Source organism: Ascaphus truei, chromosome 3, assembly GCF_040206685.1.
Source record: "Ascaphus truei isolate aAscTru1 chromosome 3, aAscTru1.hap1, whole genome shotgun sequence".
Classification (NCBI taxonomy): domain Eukaryota; kingdom Metazoa; phylum Chordata; class Amphibia; order Anura; family Ascaphidae; genus Ascaphus; species Ascaphus truei.
In genome coordinates, this window is record NC_134485.1 from 324,568,254 (window position 1) to 324,591,779 (window position 23,526).

Consider the following 23,526-nt stretch of genomic DNA (forward strand, 5'->3'; position numbering starts at 1 on the left):
GGGTGTAGTATGTGTGTGTGGGATGTGTGTGTGGGATGTGTGTGTGTGTGTGTGTGTGTGGTGTGTGTGTGTGTGTGTGTGTGTGTGTGTGTGTGTGTGTGTGTGTGTGTGTGTGTGTGTGTGTGTGTGTGTGTGTGTGTGTGTGTGTGTGTGTGTAGTATGTGTGTGTAGTATGTGTGTGAATATATTTATCAAAGTTGCACAATGTTAATAAATAATTTATTCTCACAACATGTCTTTTTTTTTTTTTTTTAAATATTATATAATATACACACACACATATATACACACCCACAGGTTCCCCAGTGACACACAAACACACAGACCACTTCAAAGTGACACACACACTGACAGCTACCAAGTGACACACACACACAGTGATACCCGCCTCCCAAGCGCGCTTGCTGTCTCCTCTGCCAGGACAGCAAAAAGCTCCTGGTAGAGCGAGCGGCAGCAAGCAACAGCGAGCAGCAGCACCAAATTCTGTACTATGTCCCAGGCCTTAGAGTAAGAAAAATGTATCAAGCACTAAAATAGACAGAAACATAGTCACTGATATGGCTTCATTCTGTCCCAGACAGGCTAAATCGAGAGGTCTCAGGTGTCGTCACTAAATAGACTTGGATATTGCCGGCTGTAAGGTTTTAGCGACTGATACTCTGGGCCACGCCATTAACATTATGTTCCTGTTAGTTAAAAAATAATAATAATAACACAAACAGTTGACCCTCATTACATGAAGCATGTGTATGTCACGCTGAGCAGAGTTATGTTTAGAGAATGGTAAATAACTAATTTTAAATGCAGCTCTGTCATAGACGGCATTCTTGCAAGCTCCCACACACCCTAATTATACTGCTTGTGAGAGCCAGCACCCTTTAGGCTACGGCCCCTGTTCTCCCTGCCGCACGTGCGCCTGGCGGCACAGCGTCGCGTGCGGGGACTGCAGTCTGTAGGGGAGATCTAACATGACGGGGGGCATGGCCACGAAGGGGCATATCTGCCCTGCCATTGGTGCGCGTGGCCACGTGACCGCGTCGCAGCACGGGAAGACAGTCTCAGCACATACGTGTCCGGTATTACCTCCAATTTTATACCGGACAGGCATCAGAATTACCGGCCCGGCAGGGTGAAAACCGGACACCTGGCAACCCTAGCTGGGGGAGAGCTGCGGCCCTGCGGCAACTACTTTGTCCGGCCACCGGGCTCCCCCGCAGCCACCGGGCTCCCCCGCAGCCACCGGGCGCCCCCGCAGCCACCGGGCTCCCCCGCAGCCACCGAGCCCAGTCTGAGACCATCCGCAAGGTAAGTCTGTTTTTTTAATATGTGTTAGGGGTGTATTTCTTTTAAATGTATAGGGAGGTGGGGAGGGGGTGTATTTTTTTATATGTATTGGGGGGGGGTTTGGTATGTATTTAGGGGGTGTGTGAAGGTTTTTGTATTTGGGGGGGCGTTTGGTATGTATTTTGTGGGGGGGATTGTGTGAGTGGGGTAATTGACAGAGGGTGGGGGCGAGTGAGAGGAGAGAGGGAATGTAAGAGAGGGTGAGAGAGTGAATGAGGAAAAGAGGAAGTAGGAGTGAGACACAGGGGAGAGAAATACATGCGAGGCTGGAGGGGATTGAGTGAGAGTTGGGTATTGGATGGAGGGGGGAGAGTGAGAGGGTGTGAGTGAGGAAGAGGGAGAAATACATGGGAAGAGGGGGCGGGGGCACGTGCTCACAAGTATGGTGCTCGTGACAGATGGTATATGGGCACGGATTGGGGGGAGATATTGTTCATTTGAGGGACCTTTGTGGAAAGTGAAAGTGGGTCAGCTAGAGAGCTGTATATTGACCCTTGTCCGTATGCAGGTCACGTGCTCACAGGGGTGCCGTATGTGACACAGGTGTGTCCCACTCCTGAGGAGGGACACATCTACATATCAGAAGTACTGCATTTTTTATCTATATGTTGGAACGAGCCAGAAGAACGGATCTTGTATCCTGAAACATTGCCCCCCTTCATTTGCCTGTTAATCTGATCTTTTGCCTGATGCTTAGTACCTGCTTACGATTTTTTGATTTGTGCCCAGCGGCGGATTTCCAGCTCCGCCGCCCCTCAGCACTTACCCGGTGCCGCCTCCTCGAGCTGCCGCCCTTCGCCTTCTTCGAAATCACGAACTTCACAAATGTGACGTCACACGGCGTCTTTTTGCCGTGGCAACATGACATCATGACGCCATTTGACGCCACGACATCATGTCATTTGACGCTGCAGAAAGAAGGCAGAGGCAGCAGGTAAGGAACTTCCCACCAGGCCGAAGAGCGCCGCCTCTGTGTATGGGGGTGGGACATTTTGCTGCCCTAGGCGCGGGCCTATTGGGCCTGATGGGAAATCCACCACTGTGTGTGCCCCACTGGTTGACGTCATTTACTATATTTCTGGCATACTGCCAATGGATTTGTTCTCCTCCTGGTTATTTGTTTTTTTTCCCTCTATAGTTTCCTTTTTCTGGACATTTGACTTACCTTGTGCTCTCGGAAGGAAAGAAACATTTTTCTAAGATACCTGTTTTCCGTGCTGTCTTTTTACTAAGTTTTTCTACCTTGTATATTTTTTCTACCTTATGAGCAGTAAATTATCTCTGATTGGATTCATCCTACTGTCTTTTACAAATTTTTTTTTTACTTATGAGTGCGGGGGGACATTTGTTCAATACAGGCATACCCCGCATTAACGTACGCAATGGGACCGGAGCATGTATGTAAAGCGAAAATGTACTTAAAGTGAAGCACTCCCTTTTTCCACTTATCGATGCATGTACTGTACTGCAATCGTTATATACGTGCATAACTGATGTAAATAACGCTTTTCTAACAGGCTCTATAGTCTCCCCGCTTGCGCACAGCTTCGGTACAGGTAAGGAGCCAGTATTGCTGTTCAGGACGTGCTGACAGGCGCATGTGCGAGCTGCCGTTTGCCTATTGGGCGATATGTACTTACTCGCGAGTGTACTTAAAGTGAGTGTACTTAAAGCGGGGTATGCCTGTAAACTGTATTACAAATATAGCAGATGTTATAACCCCCATTAGCGCTGGTTAACGCAAGAAATAACGCAGAAAATATCTCCTGCGTCAGAGATAAGGCACGCGCTAATATTCTTTTCAAATGAGGGGCCGTATTTGTTGCGCCAAATATCGCAGTAGGATTAACCAATCACATTCCGTTTAATATGTGCATCTGCTTCATCTGTATTGTTTTTATTCTATTCTTGGGTAATTCTTTAGCCCACACCTCTCTCACCCCACAGGAAGAGGCCTAAAACACTGCAGCTCCCTACAACCAGAACTCGTATACCGCTGGTAACGAGAGCTCCTTGCAACCAGACCTATAGCCCCTCTTCTTGCAGCACTCTCACCCAACTCTGTGCTGCACACCCTTTATAACCACAGCCCAAACTCATTGCACAGTTTCTTGCAGCTAACACAAGCTAGCACGCTCTCTCAAATCCACGTCTCTTACACCACTTTCCATCCTGTGTCACTCCTGCAGGAAGCATTCTGCGCATGCACAGTATAAAGGAACCAGATCCCTCTGCTCTGGAGAAGGTCTCTGGGAGCAAACAACAGAGAGATTTTCACAGGGTCCCAAGCACAGTAACATTTTCCTAAGCGGCTATTTTTAACCGCTCTGGTTCTCTAAAAACTTGAGGACATGGAATTGTTGGCAGGACACCTCAGTTCTGCTGGAACTATTCCAGACAATACAGAGGAATTATTAACAAATTTGTGTGGGGTTGTTACAACAGCGGGAGGTCATCAAGTAGTCTAGTCTTGAGCTGTGCCACAAATCTTTATCTACCCTATTATATAATAAGCTTCATCTTTCAGATGGCAGAGGTGCAGCTTCAATATTATGGAGAGTGAAACCACCCTAGGACTAAAGTGGATACTACAGTGAAGGGGTTAACATTATGAAATCTGTGTCATCTCTGCAACAACTCACACCACACCTTTAACAGTAGACGTGTGCTGGTACTTCTTGGTACTGAGTATTTTCCTTTTTTTTTTAATTCCTAAACTTTTATTTCATTTTAAAAGAAAAAGATAATTTCTACTAATATAGTTATATAAAAATAGCACATCCTTTTTGGTTCTTATATCATAGATGCAGCATAAACCTTCTAAGAATACTCAAGGCTATTTATCCAATAGATTGGTAAGAACAGTGACTGAGCCACTGATTGAGATACCCGTGCTTGGCCGGTGTGTGGCCCTTGAGGACTGGAGTTGGGCACTCCTGCTGCATAGCAATCTTCTGCTATTTATGTTCACCAGGGTTGCTGTGGGTTTTGCAGGTGAAAATACCCCGGAGAGCCTCAAAATCTTTGCCTCAATAATTACAATCAAGCACAGTAACTGCACTTTTAAATGCTCTTCAAGAACTAAACACAATGGTAAGAATAAATCTATCACATATGTAGCCTAGTGCCCCTGGCTATGTGTTCCCTGGCCCTAGCATGTAAGTACAGGAAGTGCTGGGGTTAAATCCCTTTCACATGGACCTGGATGCGAGTCAGTTGGCACGCTGGATAAATTGTTGCCATAGCCAGGTGCAGCCTAGATGGCATATAAGAGGCTCCTGACACAAATTTAGAGAGATGGATTCCAGGATGTAACCTGCTCCTCAGAGTGAAGCGGCATCAGCCTTACCCCACCAGGGGGTGGAAACTAGCCTCAAGGGCCTCAAGCCCTTGGGGCGCCTGGTCAGGGAATAACAGTAATGCAAGATGCGAGGGAAGATGTTCCATGACTGTCGGGTGTAAGAAGTACCTTTTTTGCAAGAGAAAAAATCAGGTAACTGACCTGCCAAATAAAAGGTGAACCGTTCCTAGCCAGTCTTTACTGGAAAAGGGGGTTCCTGTAGGGAATACTCTGTGCCTCCGGCAGCTACCCTACAGGATGGGGGCGCTGCACTGATGAACCACCAGCCTGTCCCGTTGCTACTCCCACTACCAGCTTCTCTAAGAGGGGAAAAAGGGTGTTACATTTGGAGGCGCTGCTGAGATCAGCAATCGGGACAGCCAAAGAAGGTGACATATGCTGAAGGAGAAGCGAGGATCAGTCGCTGTATCCAAGCCACGTATTCCCACTGCTTGCAAGCGTGGTTGCTCTCTAAGGCCATACAGCCTTCACCCATGCGGAGGCGTGCGAAGGCTGTGACGTCATCCGCGTGAAGTGGGTGCGTTTTCCGTCCACGGGGCGTGCGTAGGGGCATCACAGAGCAGGTTTGCCCTCATTGGGTGAACCGCTCATGTGACCTTCCTGTCATGCCAAGAAATCAATTTCAACTGTGTCCGCGCGGTCTATGTGCGCGCACGCACACACACTGAGCACATGCTTATCGAATAACATTGATTCGATTGTGCCAACTGCGCGTCGCTGAACTGTGGCCGCAGACTTATATCCACAGGGTGGGGGTGCAGCACATATATATTATATATATATATATATATATATATATATATATACAGTGTTCGACAAACCTATACATTTGCTCGCCCCGGGCGAGTGGATTTAACCCCCGGGCGAGTAAATATTGGCCCAAGCAGCACACGTTTGGTACTAGGTGGCGAGTAGATTTTTTGGTGATTTGTCAACCACTGTATATATATATATATAAATAAATACTGTATATACTTAGGGTTATTACATACAGATTAAGGGAGTACATTAAAATGAGATTGTGCCAAAAGAACATTAGTGCACAGAAACTCATTTTCAACAAATAATATAAACAAACAGCGTACATATATGTTCATGGGTAACAGGAAAAGGGTGGGAAGACAAAAAAAAGAAATAAGAGAGGAGGAGGGAAGAAGGCGCAATGAACATAGAGGCAATTCCATTCATATAGATATTATATATAGAACATACTGTAGTTACACATTTAGGACTTTTATGTCCTGTAGTATTACTGTTTATCTTCGAATATCAGCCTAATATTTTCTATTTCCAGATTTTAAGTCAATACAGGTTCCCATATTTTATAAACAAACTCGTTTTCCCATTAAAGAAAGCCTACTGTATGACTATTACTGTATATTTTCCAGTTTTATTTTGTCTTACCCCCGTTTGTATGACATTCAAGTTGTCATGTGTGCTGGTTTATGAGTACACTTCTTTTGAATTTTTGCTAATATTAAATAAATAATACTTTCGCAAATCAGTTCAACCAGACCATGATATGCCATATCTTTCCTGCTATCCCTGCGCTCAAATGTCTTGCCACCCGTGTGTACTCTGTGCTGTGCAAGGACATCCTTCGGGGCTGAATAGGTTTTCTAAACTTGGCTGATGCTTTAAAATACATTTTCCAGAGACACAGGCTGGGCTTTTCACATAACATGCAAAGTATTTACAGGGTGCTAGTTATAGCATCTGAAGTAGGTTCTCTCTCTATTAACCTCATGCCTTCTGAAAACATTTATGCGGGTTCACATGTTCTGTGATGACAACGCTGTACTTTGTTTCTGCAACTGTATATGGTCCCCGCCGAAAAAGTCCTTACCAGTGCCTCAAAGAATTTCTTACGCGGCCCATCAATTTGGGGATTTACGCAACGGTAATCCATCTCCTGCGGTGCCTAAAAAAATGAAAATCAAATGTGCTAGATGCAGAGATGCCTGGATGACAGAACTGCCTTTGGAACAGAGCTGTGTGACTTGAAATCCCATAGGAAACGGAAACAGTTTTGAGTTTACAATTTAGTTTGCTCACAAGGGCTGGACATGAGGTTCAAAACCATCCACAGCAGCATTAAGGCCTCGTTCAGGGTGTCAGCTGCAGGACTCGGAGGGAGGGCGTGAGGGAGGCAGTGCTGCAGTTTGCTGGGCGACATGTGTTTATCCCCCAGCAGACTTTTCAGCGTTGGGGAGGGGGCGGGGTTACACACGGCAGGGTAAGTATCCAAGTTGCAGTCATGAAATCATGCTGCCTTGGTCCCTGTGACGCTGCTGCAGTTCCAAAAAACGAAATTTTCGTTTATTGAAACTGTAGTCAGCTTCAACTCCTGGCTTCGGAGACAGGGCAGTTGCTACCCTGACAACCAGTATTCAAATTGAATACTTTGTTTCTCACGGCAGCACGCACGGCAGCACGCCCTCCCTCCGAAGCCAGCACCCTGAACGAGGCCTTAGGCTTATTCGTGAGCTGCCTGTCAGGAGGAGATAGGTATAAAATAAAAAGGGGGTGGGGGGTTGTGAGTGAGCATGTGCGTCAGTTTGTAAAGCAGGTTAAGAAATGAACAACATGGCTAATGTCACTTAACCTCCTCACCCCTAGAGTACTTTGCTGGCTCCATTTTCCCAAGCCATAGCTGTTACTAAAGTGTGAGGCAAGTGGAGAGGATTAGAGAGTTGGTTGTACAGAAAGGATACTTTTTTAGATTAACGGTTCAAAAAAACGAAGAAAAACAGACATGGGTGGTCAGAGAAGCTTTACTCTTTAAATATTAGTTCTTAGACGTCATTGCTACTCACACAAGCATTTTTAATATCTATTATTATATTTTAAACAAGACAATGACAAGTGTTTATTATAAAGGAAGCATACCATGGGGATTGTATGGTAAGCCAATTTCTGCGGTACATTGTAAAAAATATAGCACTCGGAGATTAAGGGTTAAGATAAATGAATTATCTGTAAACAGAATATCTATTTCATGGCAGGGACAATTATGGTTATGTTTAGCAGTAGCCAGAAACACTTTCCTTCAGTTATTTATTGTATTGTATTGAATGTATTGTATGTCTTTATTTATATAGGGCCATTAATGTACATAGCGCTTCACAGTAGTAATACACGTGGCAATCAAATAAATAACAGATAATATAAATAACTGGTCATGGGAATAAGTGCTTCAGACATAAGAGTGACATTAAGGAAGAGGAGTCCCTGCCCCGAGGATCTTACAATCTAATTGGTAGGTAGGAAGAACGTACAGAGACAGTAGGAGGGAGTTCTGGTAAGTGCATCTGCAGGGGGCCAAGCTTTATGTATCATGTGTCCAGTATTATCCACAGTGCTATCTCGATTTATCTGAACACGTCACAAACTCTACCTATACTGTAGGTTCTGCATTTGTATCCAGTTCCCCAGTAATCCCTGATGTTTAAAGCGATGAAGAATCCTGGAATAAGACTACAATCCGATTTTATGAAACACCCCTGCAGTACGTAACTATTCACAACTGCTATTGCGTGTACACTCCGCACACCCGCACTACAGGTGTCACCTTCCGAGGCTCGGCCTGTTATAGTTCTTCTTTAGTTCGTCTTCCAACTTTGAGACCACAAATCTCATCAAAGCATATTTTGCATTTAATCCATTTGGTGACGTGAGTCGATTGCTTTGAGTTCAATGATGTGAAATGATCACAGAGCATAAAGCTTTGTCTGTTGAGTTGTTCAGAAGCAATTGCAGCAAGTTGAGCTTTTGGCAGCAACTAAATGCTTGTACTTCCTATATCATTTTATTGAGCAAACAAAGGACCCTTAAAGAGTCTTGGGGCCTTGGATGGCTGGTACCACAAACCACAATCACACTCCTCTTCAGTGTTAATACATACATGTAGCCAGGTCCCCCCTGCCTATCAGCACCCCCCTCACCTAGCTGGCGATCGCGGGTGCCGCCGAGTCCAATGGCGGCACCGCGCGGCGATCGCAGGCGTGAGGGCGGTCAGGCCCCGGCTCGGGGGTTGCCGGGGACGCGTGCGGCCGGTTGTCAAGGCCGCGATCGCGTTGCAAGACTCCCGGCGCTCCCGAAGCCGGGTGGCGAGGGCGCCGCCATCTTCTTGCATCTCACGCATGCGCAGAGTAGAGCTAGGTGCGGTGGCTAGCAGGAGAGCTCGCGCATGCGCCGTAAGACGCATGCGAACCCTAGCCTACCAGGGAAGGCTCTTGGAAGGGACTATAAGTCCCATGAGCCTCTGCAGCCCCCCCCATGACACCAGGGAGCCAATAGGGCTAGAGGATGACCCTGCAGCAGGAGATAGATACATTTCGCGGGCTTGGAGCACGCAGTTCAGTCCGACCCAGGAGCAGCCAAGGGAAGGAGGTAGGGTGCAGGAGTCAGTGACTCCCTGCACTAGGCCAGCAGCCCCCAAGGTCCAAAATAGCCCTGAGTCGCCCAGTAGAGTGAGTGTTGCCAGGGACAGCCCTCAGGATAGGGGCCCTGTCACTTACGTCAGTCAGAGCTGGGAGCGGAAGGGGAAGGAAGGGTGTAGGGAGCGAGTGAAGCTCCTGCCCCACGTAAGGTCCCCCATATCCCAGGTAGGCCCCAACTCCCCACCAGGCTAGTGGGTAATTGACAAGGGACGGCCCAAGGTTAGGGACGCTGCCCTTAGGGTCGTGAGGTGCCTTATTGTCCGGCCACAGCGGTAAGTGCTGTGAGGGCGGACAAGAGGGCCTAGTGTTAAGTTGCCGTGCGTTGAGGCCAGGGTTAGGATATGCTACCCCGTAGGCCCTAGGAGTTTTCCCTTAAGCCATTCAAGGTTGCTGTGCTGTAGGGACGGCCTATAGTACAGCGAGTGTCACGTTAGTTCACGGAGCCAGTTAGGGACTCCCTTGAGCTGCGCATCCGTGCAGAAGGTTGGGCGCAGTTCTCCGCTGCGGCTGCAGCAGTCATCCGGCTGGGATCGCCCTGGATGGTGGTTCCGGTGTCGTCGCTCATCGGATCCTTTGTGAAGCCAGTTGCAGATCCGAGCACTGGAGTGCTCGGCAGGTACTCTAAATCTACAAGTGCACCAACTGGCCCATTAGCTTTAATAGTGACTGCGCAGTCACCCATATCCTCTCTCTGCAAGAGTGCGGGACATTGGGTGGGGATCATATGGACACGGGGTGGGATCACCCGGTGTTGGGAAAGCGTCCTGCGCGGCGCCGTAGTCAGTATCGCCTCTAGAGAGGGACACCTGTTATTATGTGTATGGTATTGTGTCTTATATTCCCAAGTAAAGACCTTAGTTATTATACATAAGTGTGCAAGTTATTTTGTATGTGTCCTGAGAGCAACAATTCCTGCTCTGCTAGGAACCATCGCAGGTGGAGGCGCTGCACCGAGTACAGGGTTACTCATAATATAATTGCCCCAGGTTCCCGGTGGTGGAAGCTCAGCCCTCCTGTGAGCATAACAGGTAAAGCACCACACCTGGTAACACGGAGTTCCCCCGCACCCACACTATATCTGCGATTGGGTGGGGTGGAATACCCGTTACATACAGATGTAGCAGGGGTTACTGAACCTTCATTAGTTCCGGTCCTTTTTTGCACACGGCTAATTCATTTTCAATGGTGTCTGCTCCCAATAGCTCATTGTGTATGTCCTGCTACAACCCACTAGTGGGAGCTACATCTGTATGTCAGCTTTAGGTCCTCACTCACGAAATTGCAGAATGCTACCACGTGCTCAGCCACTGAGTTTAGTGAATGAGGATGAGGTCTTAAATGTACCAGAACATTGTTTGCACGCATTCCATTTGCTACTTTTCTGCATTGTGTACCTCTAATATTCTCCTGTCTCTCTAATGTGGCCATCGTTACAAAGCAGGGTGGTGCTATTGTAACCTCCTTTTGGGATTACTAGTGTATGATGGCCTTAAAGAGTTAATTGTGTGAGCTCACACAGAGTAACTTTACTTCCCCATTACATGGTTCTGGGTGATTAGACAGAATCATAGCCCCACCTACTTCTAGGATATATATAGGAGGGAATGGTTTCTAGAAGGTCAGGTCCCAGGAGGAGTCGCAGTTGATCTCACTGTGTATAGTGTATATGGGTTTATAATATAGATATGTCTAGTATATGGTAAAGATCCCTTTTATTATGTTATAGTTAGGGACAGTGCCCTGTTAAGATAGCATTCCCAGGAATGGCTCCACACTACTCATATGATTCCCCTAGAGGCAGTCTTTGCCCTGAGGGGGCTTCCCAAGCCACAGCCACGAGGCATAGTTGGACTAGCCCTATCGGAGGGTCCATCCAGTGACTGTCACCCAGAAGGCCACGAGGTGGCATTCAGTACACAAGACGGGGAAATTGACAACAGACAGTGAAAGAGAAGTACAAGACCCAAAAGGGGCCCAACGGAGATGGAGCACCACCGACGCTACACAGCAGAGGGGTCACTTGGGTAACAGTGATTAGTCAAGCCTCTGCACCTTGCTAGCGGGCCGAGATAGGGGGCAGCTACGGAAGGGGATACAGACAGCATACACAGAGAACAGTGATGCGACTATACACAAAGTAATGTATACTATGTAAATTAAACTTTAATGATGGTGATTAATAAAGCTCGTGTTTGTATGAAGAAAGTTGCTGGCGCCCATCATTGCATTGCCAATACCCAGCCCGCATGAATCCAGCACCCTGACAAGGTAAATAACACTGAGCAAGTCAAGTTAAGAGACGTTTGATGTAAACAACCTTGGGAAAGTTACATTTGCATTCGCACGGTTTAAGTGAATTGCAATAGCGCACTGCTTAGTAGATCTGGCCCAATGTCTGCTATCTCTACATCCCACTTACCATCAATGTCAGCCAGTCTTCACCTTTCACAGTCTTCAAACCTCCACTGACTGCACTTACACTTCCCTTCCCTGCTACTCCTAATGCACAGTATATATTGATTTGTTATTTATTTCAACATTTAAAGCAAGAGAGATAAATAGAATTACACAGCTTGTTTTCAAGTATGTCCTAAGGAAGCTTAGGGAGATACAATGATTTCAAGATTAAAGACCAACACCCTAACCGCATTAAAAGTCTCCCTTACAAGGAAGCACTTCCATAGTGTGGTTAAATGACCCCATGACCCACTGCATATGCACTTATCCTCTAAATCAGGGGTGCGCAAACTTTTCCCCGTGCGCACCCCTGCCTGCTCTCCTCGGCGCCTCGTACCCCCCCTCTCTCGACCCTGGCGTCAAAAGCCACACCGGGTCATGTGATGTCACGTCGCCATGGTAACATGACGTCATGTGACCCCCTGCGTCATTTGACGCCAGGTTACCAGGACGACGCGTCGCTGGAAGGGAAGGTTTTGTGTATTATAGAGACCTCGCACGGCCCCCCGGCATTTAATTTAAATGCCTGGGGGGAGAGCGTAGGACCTCTATAACTGCCGCCCCCCTTCCCCCCAGAAAATCCAGCATGCCCCCCAGTTTCCGAATCGCTGCTCCAAATCCCTATACTATTTGCATGTCCATGTACTCCTTTTTTCTCTCTCCCAGTCTACCAGTTAGATTGTAAGCTCTTCAGGGCATTAAGCCATATCCCCCAATGTTTATGTTCATGTATTATGCGCTTATACCTAATTGTAATATTCTCCCCTGTCTTATGTCTTGTATTGTATTGTATTGTATGTCTTTATTTATATAGCGCCATTAATGTACATAGCGCTTCACAGTAGTAATACATATCATATAAATAACAAATAATATAAATAACAGATCATGGGAATAAGTGCTTCAGACATACTGTAAAAGTAACATTAAGGAAGGAGTCCCTGCTCCGAGGAGCTTACAATCTAATTGGTAGGTAGGGAGAACGTATAGAGACAGTAGGAGGGAATTCTGGTAAGTGCGTCTGCAGGGGGCCAAGCTTTATGTATCATGTGTCCATGATTATCCAGTGCTATTCATATGCTTCTTTAAGCAGATGTGTCTTAAGGTGAGTCTTAAAGGTGGATAGCGAGGGGGCTAGTCGGGTATTGAGGGGAAGGGCATTCCAGAGGTGTGGGGCAGAAAGTGAGAAAGGTTTAAGGCGGGAGAGAGCTTTAGATACAAAGGGGGTAGAAAGAAGACATCCTTGAGAAGAACGCAAGAGTCGGGATAGTGCATAGCGAGAAATTAGGGCTGAGATGTAAGGAGGGGCAGAAGAGTGTAAAGCTTTAAAAGTGAGCAGGAGAATTGAGTGTGAGATACGGGATTTAATCGGAAGCCAGGAGAGGGATTTCAGGAGGGGAGATGCGGAGACAGATTTAGGAAAGAGTAGAGTGATTCTGGCAGCAGCGTTTAGGATAGATTGTAGGGGAGACAGGTGAGAGGCAGGAAGGCCGGACAGCAGGAAGTTGCAGTAATCGAGACGTGAGAGAATGAGGGCCTGAGTCAGAGTTTTAGCAGTTGAGTAACAGAGGAAAGGGCGTATCTTTGTTATATTGCGGAGGAAAAAGCGACAAGTTTAGAAACGTTTTGAATATGAGAGGAGAATGAGAGAGAGGAATCAAGTGTAACCCCTAGGCAGCGTGCTTGGGCTACTGGGTGAATGATCGTATTTCCAATAGCAATGTGGAAGGAGGTAGTAGGGCCAGGTTTGGGAGGAAGTATAAGGAGCTCTGTTTTTGCCATGTTAAGTTTCAGTCGGCGGATGGCCATCCAGGATGATATTCCAGAGAGGCATTCAGAAACTTTGGTCTGTATAGCAGGTTTAAGGTCAGGGGTTGAAAGGTAAATTTGTGTGTCGTCAGCATAGAGGTGATATTTAAACCCAAAAGATGTGATTAGGTCACCTAGAGAGAGTGTGTAAAGAGAAAAGAGAAGGGGTCCCAGGACAGAGCCCTGGGGTACCCCCACAGAGAGATCAATAGAGGAGGAGGAGGTGTTAGCAAAAGAGACACTGAAAGTATGATGGGAGAGGTAAGAGGAGATCCAGGATAAAGCTTTATTCCGAATACCAAGAGTATGGAGAATGTGAAGGAGAAGAGGGTGGTCCACGGTATCGAATGCTGCAGAGAGGTCGAGTAATATGAGCAGAGTGTAATGACCTCTGTCTTTGGCAGCATGGAGGTCGTCAGTTATTTTAGTGAGGGCTGTTTCAGTAGAGTGAGCAGTGCGGAAGCCAGATTGTAGAGGGTCTAGTACAGAATAGGTGTTGAGAAAGTGTAGCAATCGAGAGAATACAAGACGTTCAAGGAGTTTGGAGGCAAAAGGCAGGAGGGAGACAGGTCGATAGTTAGAAGGACAGGTAGGGTCAAGCTTGCTGTTTTTGAATAATGGTATAACGGTTGCATGCTTGAAGGAGGATGGAAAGGTACCAGAGTAGAGGGAAGAGTTAAAGATCTGTGTGAGCATAGGGATTATAGAAGGAGCAAGAGGTTTTAGGATATGGGAGGGAATGGGATCAAGAGGGCAAGTGGTAGAGGGAGAAGAGGAGATCAGCAGTGACACATCCTCCTCCGAGATAGCGGAAAAAGAGTCAAGAAAGGCAGGAGGCGAGTTGGGAAGCATTGTGGGATGGGAGGATACAGATGGGATGTTCTGCCGTATGGATTCCACCTTTTCCTTAAAAAAGTCATCAAAGTCCTGAGGTGAGATGGAGGAAGAAGAGGAGGCAGCTGAGGGTGGTCTGAGTAGAGAGTCAAAGACAGAAAAGAGACGGCATGGGTTAGACTTGTGTGTGTTGATTAGTGATGAAAAGTAAGTTTGTTTAGCCTGAGAGAGGGCAGAGTTGAAACAGGATAGCATAAATTTGTAGTGAATGAAGTCTGCGAGCGTATGAGATTTCCTCCAGAGGCGTTCAGAGGAACGAGTGGAGAAACGCAGCATGCGTGTGTGGGAGTTTAGCCAGGGTCTGGGGTTAGAAGGGCGAGGACGGCAGAGAGAAAGCGGGGCATGAAGATCAAGAGAGGAAGATAAGGCAGAGTTTGAGTTCCTGACCAGGTTGTCGGGGTCTGAAGCAGAACTGAGAGAGGAGAGGGAGGAGCGTAAAGTGGAATCAAGAGCTGGTAGGTTAATAGAGCACAGGTTTCTGCAAAAATGAGGGCGAGATGGAGATGGAGAGAAGCGAGAGAGCGAAAATGAGATGAGGTGATGGTCAGAGAGAGGAAAAGGGGAAATGGATAAATCGGAGAGAGAGAAGTTTTTAGTGAAAACCAGGTCTAGGTAGTGCCCATCCTTGTGGGTGCTGGCTTCAGTCCACTGTTGAAGGCCAAAAGAACAGGTTAGAGAAAGAAAGCGGGAAGCCCAAGGGACAGATGGGTCATCAATGTGGCAATTGAAGTCCCCAAGGAGAAGTCTGAGGAGAGAAAGAAAGAGAGCCAGGATTCAAAGTGAGAGAGAAAGGCAGAAGGGGGATGAGTAGAGGAAGGTGGGCGATAGATGACCACCACATGGACCGGGAGAGGAGAGAAGATCTGGACTGTGTGAACCTCAAAGGAGGGAAAAGCAAGAGAGGGAGGAATAGGAACGGTTCGGTAGCGGCATAGAGAGGAGAGCAGGAGCCCCACGCCTCCACCCCTGCCATCAGGGCGCAGAGTGTGGGAGAAGGAAAGGCCACCATAAGAGAAGGCAGCTTCCAGAGCAGAGTCAGACTGAGTGAACCAGGTCTCAGTTATGGTAAATAGGAGCAGAGAGTGAGAGAGAAAGAAGTCATGCACAGAGAGGAACTTGTTAGAGAGGGAGCGAGCATTCCAAAGGGTACAGGAGAAAGGGAGAGAGGAGGGAGGGTGGCAGGGGATGGGTATGAGGTTGGAGGGGTTGACACCAGAAGGAGTAGAAGTTGCATGTGGGAGGCGAGGATGAGAGCAAGTAGAAATAAGGCAGGGACCAGGATTGGGAGAGATATCCCCAGAAGCGAGGAGGAGAAGCATGGACAGAAAGAGAATGTGTGAGGATGATTTGTAGGGGTGTGTTTTAGTGCAGGAGGTATAGCTGTATGGTGACAGAGGGCACAGGTAAGAGAGGAGTTCATGTGAACTGAGAAGTGGTGAAGTAAAGAGAGATGGCGAAATATGAATAGAGTTAGAGACATGATGAGGCTGGTGGAAGGAAATGCATAATTTGAAAATAAGTGAGGTTACAGCAAATATAAAAAGTAAAGGCGGCATCACAGCAATATGTTGAGATGTGCAGTCTGGGATGATTTACTCCTTTCCAGCGTAGTTCAAATGCAGGAATCAGAAGCAGTAGATGGGGTCCACTTATTCCACTTCTTTTTGAACTTCCTTTTTTAAAATTCCACACTACTTTAAAGATTTCTACTTAGAAGCAACTGCTGCAGGCAGCAATGGCTGTTGTGAGTTTACTTATATACTCTTACACAGTCACCTGGCTGGACTAAACAACTTAATTAGCACATGTGAGGGACATTACAGCAAATGGTTTGAAAGACGAATTAAATTAAGACACAGCAGGGTATGATGATTGCAGGACAGACAGACAATTTGAGATGTTTTTACCTGAGAAAAGACAAGAGATGAGATGAGAAGCAGATCAATTGTCCCAACTTCCTGTATAACATCTCTGTAAGGATCTGAGTACACTGGCTGGCACTAGATAAATCAAAATATAATTCCACATCTCATCTAGGGCTACCGAAATGCAGACAAGTCACAAAACCTCCAACTGTACCTACTCAGCATGTACTGTACCTATTTCTATGTCCCGTACATAAGAAAACCAGTTGTACCTATATCTGCCTGTGCATTAGAGCAATATAGAGCTCTCATTGGCTGAAGCTCAGAATTTCCATCTTTAAGATCAATGAATGAATGTCTCTGTAAGTTCCCCATCAAACCTCTTAGGCTGCATCCATAGGACTGCAGCCGTGCGGAGGCGTGCGGAGGCTGAGGGAAAGCGGGTGCTTTCCCTGGCCTTGGTCCGCGCGCCGTCCGGGGGCGTGTCGGGGGTAGGGGGGCTGTGACGTCACGGAGCTGGTTCACCCTCATGTGACCGGCACTGCGCTTGCGGAAGCGTGCGCGAGCCCCTGCTAAAGCCGCTCTCATTGCGGCTGCAGGGGCTCACTGAGAAGCATCAGCGCACCTCAGCACGAGTCAGTGCCTAAGCGCTGACCCTGGATGCAGCCTTAGATTGTAAGCTCTTTGGGGCAGGGATTTCCTTTCCTATTGTCTGATTTTGCTGCACTTACTGTATTATTATAATTCCCTGTACTGTATTCTTTGTGAAGCGCTGAGTACACTTTTGGCGCTATATAAATAAAGACATACAATACAATACAATGATATGATAAATGATCAGCAGTTTATAGAGAAGTTATCCCTACTTCTGTTATGTATATATATGTAGCCCTTGTACCCCCGGAGTATAGAAACTACCTGTGCTGCTGTCACCTGTTCGGTTACCAGGAGGCCTGAGCCTCTGCCACTGGGAGCCTGGGGTATGCTTACCGTCTAAGTGCAGCGCCTCCACTGGCGAGGGATCCCAACGTGGTGGGAGGAGCCCCTCACTGGAACTAATACACACAGTGCTTACACACAGGTATATGATAACAGTATTTACTATATACACAGATTATACACCATCCACATAACACAACCCCGCAGGGTTTCACCCCACAATAACAACTCCCGGTTGGAACCCCCAGGGCACTTAACTCCTGAGTGTCCACCAGCTGTACCCTCCCCCATAGAGTGTGTGTGGGATAGCGCGTTTCCCTGATGTGTTGGGGCCCGTTGGTGCACGTGTTTAATACCTCCCTGGTCTCAGTCCAGACTAGGACAATTAGTAGAACTCCATAGATCTGTGGCGTGATTCCGTGCCGCAATCTTCCGGATGGATCCTCAGGCTGATGCTTCTGGAGGGGCCTCCAGCTGGATAGTACCCCTTTAAATAGTCTCTCTTTTTAGAGCCTTGGCTTGCTCACTGGCAACAGGCCTCACTTCTCTCCCAGTCAAGGCCCTGCAGCATATCTCTCTCTCTTACTACTGGGAAAGGGTCCCGATCTGAGGCCTTTCCCTACAGTATGCACAGCTCACAGTATCTACTGGGAATCAGGGGATCTATCTGGGACCTCGGGGGATATCTGGCCTAGTCCAAGAGAGCACTGCTCCCTGGACCCTACCTGTACCCTCTCTGTCCGGATCCCGATTGCCTCTGACCTCCCAGCGCGCAAACTGTATCTTTTCTGGAGCAAGAGGTCCTTGCAGCTCTATTGGCTGTGTGTCGTCAGCTGACTGCCTGCCCCTATGCATTATGGGGCTTGTAGTCCCCGCAGAGCCTCTATTCTATTGCAGCCGCGTGTCTACTGTATTGCGTATGCACGACACAACTCTTCTGCGCATGCGCGACCTCTGCGAGTGCGCGCGCACAACCAAACATGGCGGCGCCCTGCAGAGGGTGCCGCCGGCGAGCCCGTCGCCTCCTATACCTCCCCGCAACATCCCTCGCGGCAGCGGAGGTAATGGGGGGGAAGCGGGAGACCGGGGGACCGGGTTACATATAGTATAATGTGTATTTTATGTATATACGTAATAACCCTCCTTTGGGATTATTAGGGCCTTTAGGGGTTAACTGTGTGGGTTCACACAGAGTAATGCCCCTTGTTTATCACACGGTGCTTGGGTGACTCAGTAGAAGGTAATCCCCGCCCCTTTCTGCCTTGATACAGTGACGTCATGCTAGGCTATAAATAGATGGGGAGGAGGCTTCTGGAGTAGGTCCCTGGAGGAGCAGAAGAAGTGGGATCTCATTGTGAATAGTTATGTAAGCCCCTATGTATAGGATAGGTTCCCCATCCTCTTTATTATTTTCAGTTAGGGAAAGTACCCCGAGTAGTTGGTCCCACTAACATGGTCTGGCGTTACTCCCAAGATACGATGAGAGACACGCTATGCCAAGAGGGAGCTTCACAAGCCACAGTCCCAACGTATAGGGGGACCCACCCCACAGGTGGGTCCCTTACTGGCTGCCATTGAGAAGGCCACACAGTGGCATGCCGCTCTGATGAGAGGGGGCCCATCCCAGAGGGCATAGTACTTGGCCCGCCATGAGCTCCATGGATATGGAGCAGTACCAGTGCTATAGAGAAGAGGGATTCTACAAACAGATCACGCCATGCAAAACCTCAGCACCTTCCTAGCGGGCCAATATGGGGGCAGCTAGGGAAGCCGCGCACACAGCATAAGCCAAAGACATGTCTCTGGAAATACAAGATGACCTTTGTATATCACATGTGTGACTGTACATGCCAGATAATACACTACTGTTTGAATGAATAAAGTTCCTGGTGCCCATCATTGTGTACCAACGCCCAGCCTGCACTATCCTGCACCCTGACTAAGGTAATGCATCTTAAGTAGCACTAACACCGACATTGATGTAAACTCCCTAGGAGCCCTCTCTGGCCCAGCTCCTAGGGAGTTTTCATCAGTGTCGGTGTTAGTGCTGCTCAGGATGCATTACCGTATTTATGAGTGCAGGCCTTGTGCAGGCTGGGCGTTGCTTTACAATGATGAGCTCCAGGAACTTTATTCATTCAAACAGCAGTTTTATTATCTTGTAGGCCCAAAGTGAACTAATTATGCTGCCATGTTTAAAGGGTATCATCTGGGTAATGGATACCATTTGTAATCCAAATCTGACACCTATAAGAATTTCCAATAATGTTTTATTGTTAGACTTGGGAGTGGTGCGATTTCCTCTGGCTGCTCCCTTTGTGTGATGTCACTGTGTGTACAGCCAGAGTCCCCTCTCCCCAACACCTACACGTTATTAGTTCTCTGATAAGGACAGGGTAGGATACGGGCAGCGCTGAGCTGACACACCTTTGCTCTTAGATGTGTTTAGGGAAGCCAGTAACTCTGCTAAAAGTATGCTTTCTGGCCAACTATGTGAGATTGCACCTTTAAGTTCGGGGTAGTGCCTAACCCTGATATCCTTTTAAATACACTTACCCTTCTTTATTGATATACTTATTCTGCTGGAATTATGTGATCTTGAGGACAAAGAGTCTCAACACAAAAGCAAAACAAATGACAGTTACAGCACTCAATTGATTAAAACATCAACGTTAATACACCTTTAATACAAATCAATACAATAACGAAAGAAATATCTTAAAAATAAACACATTAGTGTTCTGCAAGATCAAAATGCACCCAACCGCCTTTGCTGACGCTACTGCTTTATCAGGGTTTCAGTGTTATTCTCAATTATTTATACCGTATTTGAAGTTTTAATTGATTGGATACTATCCCTGCTTTTTTGTTCTCCTATTAGATATGTAATTGACATCAACCAGTGTTTACGCCGATGATCATACTCTTTGGGGTCTATATGCTTAGAGGCAGTTTTAGCGTTCACACGTACATGCCACAGCACGCTTCTTTGTGACATAACATAAGCAGCGCACTTATCTCTATTTATGTTTCAATTAATAAATGCAGTCGTTACTTTTAACTGTTGCCATGAATGCAGGTGGCTAATCTGATGCATTGGGGAATATTGAACCACTATCGCCATCTCTGAGGGTGGCGGAGAAAAAAAAGGCATAAAATAGGTGTGAACGTTAACTGATTATGTAACAATTTACTATGTTGTTTTTTAATTGCTGCGACAGGGTAAAAGTGTAGACATGCCCCTTTTCCGTGATGCAAATACCTTAATGATATTAGGAGCGTTACGTGATGCAACACAAACACAGAGGTGAGTTAGAAGCAGCTTCACAAATGTTTGAAGTCAATTTCCGTCACAAAATTTGCTTTCATGTTTGGGGCACTTAGCTCTCACATGATAACTGTATTTCCTCAGTAAGTATGTTTTTTTTTTTACATGGTAAAGCTATGAAAGCACAGGAAGTAAAACAATTCACTACAAAAAGCAGGAAGTGGAATTATGGCTTACAGCAGGGGCAGTTCCCCCTGCATGGTTTATTGTATTATTTTAACCCTTTGGGTGCCCCAGGACATAGTGACTATGGCATGGGGACTTGCACTCAGGTGGCCAATGACGTAATAATTACATCATGCCCAAGGAGGGTGTTTTTCTTTAGCTTAGATCGAGTCCTGCAGGACTCGATCTAACCAGTAAGGTAATGGAGGAGAAGGATACCGCCTCCTCCGTTTCCTCCAAAAGGGCCACCTTTGTCATGTGACCGCACTGTGCCGGAAGAGTCATGGCATTCGGGCACCACAACCTCTATGTCGCTCAGAGGGTTCACTTTCTTCAGAATACTGTACAATATGGTGTCTGTTTTCACACCTAAATTAATGTGGCTGCTAAATTCCTCTCACTCATTGGCATCAGTAGACATTAAAGAAACCCCCTGACTCTGGCAGCCATACTGTTTGCCCAGTTTACCTGATGGACCCGTGGTGCACCCTGGGATAGCTAGTTTAGGCTTTGGGAACCCCCCTCCCCCTCGATTTAAGTAAGATTTAACAAATGGAATCTTTGTACCTGAAATTCGTGCTTTAGGTTACTTTACCTGATCTGTTACATTGAGATATACAGCCGAGAAGGCACAGGGAAGCTGGGTTATTGGCCAAAGAGCACACAGAAGAGTCCAGAAAAACATGCGGTGCTCAGAACTATGAGTGCCAGACATACCGTAAATGAGAAACATATAGTGGGTTGTATACAACCGTTTTTTTTAATGGGATCCAATACATTTTTCATTTTTATGGGAGCGCACCTCTCTGCATTACTTTTTCTCTACTTATTCCACTTGTAGTGCTCTGCTTATTTCATACACTTTTGAGCACAGCTTGTATATTGAAGACTAACACCATAACCACTGTGCCCTGTACGCTGCTATACTTTATAAGTGACCTACAATTAATCATTGCATTTTTCAGAGGCATACATACCCTTTTGTGTTAGTACTCCAACCATAAAAAACCTATGCCATTAAAATACTGAGGCTTCACATCAAGCATTTGCAAATTGTGGTTTTGCCGAGAAATGTAATCTGAATCAGTTCTATGTTTTGTCTCCTTGCCCCAATGTGTAAAGTCACTTCGCTGAAGAGAAACAATTTATTGTAGCAATTTATTTATATATTTTGCTTCCCTTTCTTGGAATCTATTGAATCTGTCTTGTCTGAGGTGACTTTAACTACTGCACGTAACAGACTGGGATCAGTATTTCAGTAAGCATCTTGTATAGTCGATGTTATTGCTCCTTACTGCTAGAGGACATTGGTGTACCATGTAAAGTCAGACATTTCATCCGCTTGTGGCTTGTTATTACAAACCACATGATCTATAAACACAAAGTTTAATATATGTTTCTGTACTTCTGGGTGCATTTCTTAGTAGCTATACCCCTAAAAGGAACATAGAACCAGAAAACATTGATTTGGGTAATATACTACACAGCAGTTCTGCACTATGTACTGGAAGTGATTCATGTTAAGAAGCCAAACATTAGCATTTGATATGCAATGAATCATATTTTAATCATCTGTAATGCTTTTCACTGGGATTGGGTGCCATTTGTGTATGCCTACTCTATATCACTCAAGAGATATCAGGTTGCTACTTTCTTTTTATAGATATTTCTGAGTTTATTTGCATTTGAAACAATTTTTTTGTTGTCTTTCAATTACATTTTGATTCAATACTATTTCAGACATATCCACAGCTAGGGTTATCAGGTGTCCGGTATTGAACCGGACTGTCCTGTATTTGGATACTGTCCAAAGAGGTAATACTGGACATGCATGTGTCTGGTATTACCTCTCTGGACATAGTGACCTGACAGGCTTGTGGGTCCACAGTATTTTCCCGAGCAGGGTTGTTGCTAGGGGGCTGGGCAGCTTCCTCCATTCTGACTGGATGCATTGCCCAGCAACAGCCAATCAGGAGGAGGTGTCAAGCGCCCATGGGTGGGGCCTAGATGAAGAGGTAACAACATGAAGCAGAGAGAGGTGAGTGGGGTGTGTGTCTCTCGAGCATGTCGCACCTTTCACCATTGTGTCCAGTATTTTTGGAGAAGCCACCTGGCAACCCTATCCATAGCTACCAATCCATCGCCCTGATTTTTAGCTGAAAATGTATGTTTCTGCCGTCTACCTGAAAGTGATACCCTATTACCAATGCGCGTAATTGCAAGTTTTAGAGATATATCCCACATTTGCATCGCAAATCTTCCTGGGAAAAAAAGTTTGCACGTGTTGGACAGCACGGAAATATAAATGCTCACTGATTTTGGGTCAATTTCGCTGATTTTTAGCATTAGCGTCTCATTTCTCTTCCATTGCAATATTTCGGTCACTGATTTCGGCCATGGCAGATTAATTTTGCAGTCGGTTTCCGAAATCTAAGTGTACAGTAAATAAAAACACCACTTTTTGGTGCATTTGCATGTCTCACACGGATCTGCAACCGTCTTTTCTCATTATCCCTTGGCATAAAATGTTTATACTGCAGCCAGGGATTCTGGGCAATGACAAGCAAAGGAGCCCAACAGTGGACCGGCCCTGGGCTTTCTGGGGCCCAAGGTGGCACGCTCACAGCGGGGCCCCACTGTAAAAAAGTTAAGGACACTTGCCTTACATTGACGTGACTTCATGATGGCATGTGACATCACGTTGTCATGGCAACGTGTCGTCATATGACGTCAGTCACCATAGCAATGTGACGCTTCAGGAAGAGCCCCACTCCGCAAAAGATAGGACCACCCGCACAAAGGAACACACACACCTCTCTGCCGGTCCGGGAGCCCCGCGCTTCCTCCTCCTGTCGGCGCCGGGATCCAACTAACGCCCGATCAGAGGGGGGAGCTGGAGGAGGGAGGCCCTGCGGGTCACAA

At 46.6% G+C, this 23,526-nt stretch overlaps 1 protein-coding gene across 1 annotated transcript in view; it reads left to right on the plus strand.

Moving 5' to 3' along the window:
* The first annotated feature begins 8,127 nt into the window (after positions 1–8,127).
* The window catches only part of BLOC1S1 (biogenesis of lysosomal organelles complex 1 subunit 1), a 30,305-nt gene continuing 14,906 nt past the window's right edge, over positions 8,128–23,526 (plus strand). Inside the window, exon 1 of the mRNA XM_075591284.1 lies at positions 8,128–8,213. Within this exon, the coding sequence (XP_075447399.1) occupies positions 8,150–8,213 (64 nt within the window). The 5' untranslated portion in view covers positions 8,128–8,149. The remainder of the gene's footprint in view (positions 8,214–23,526) is intronic.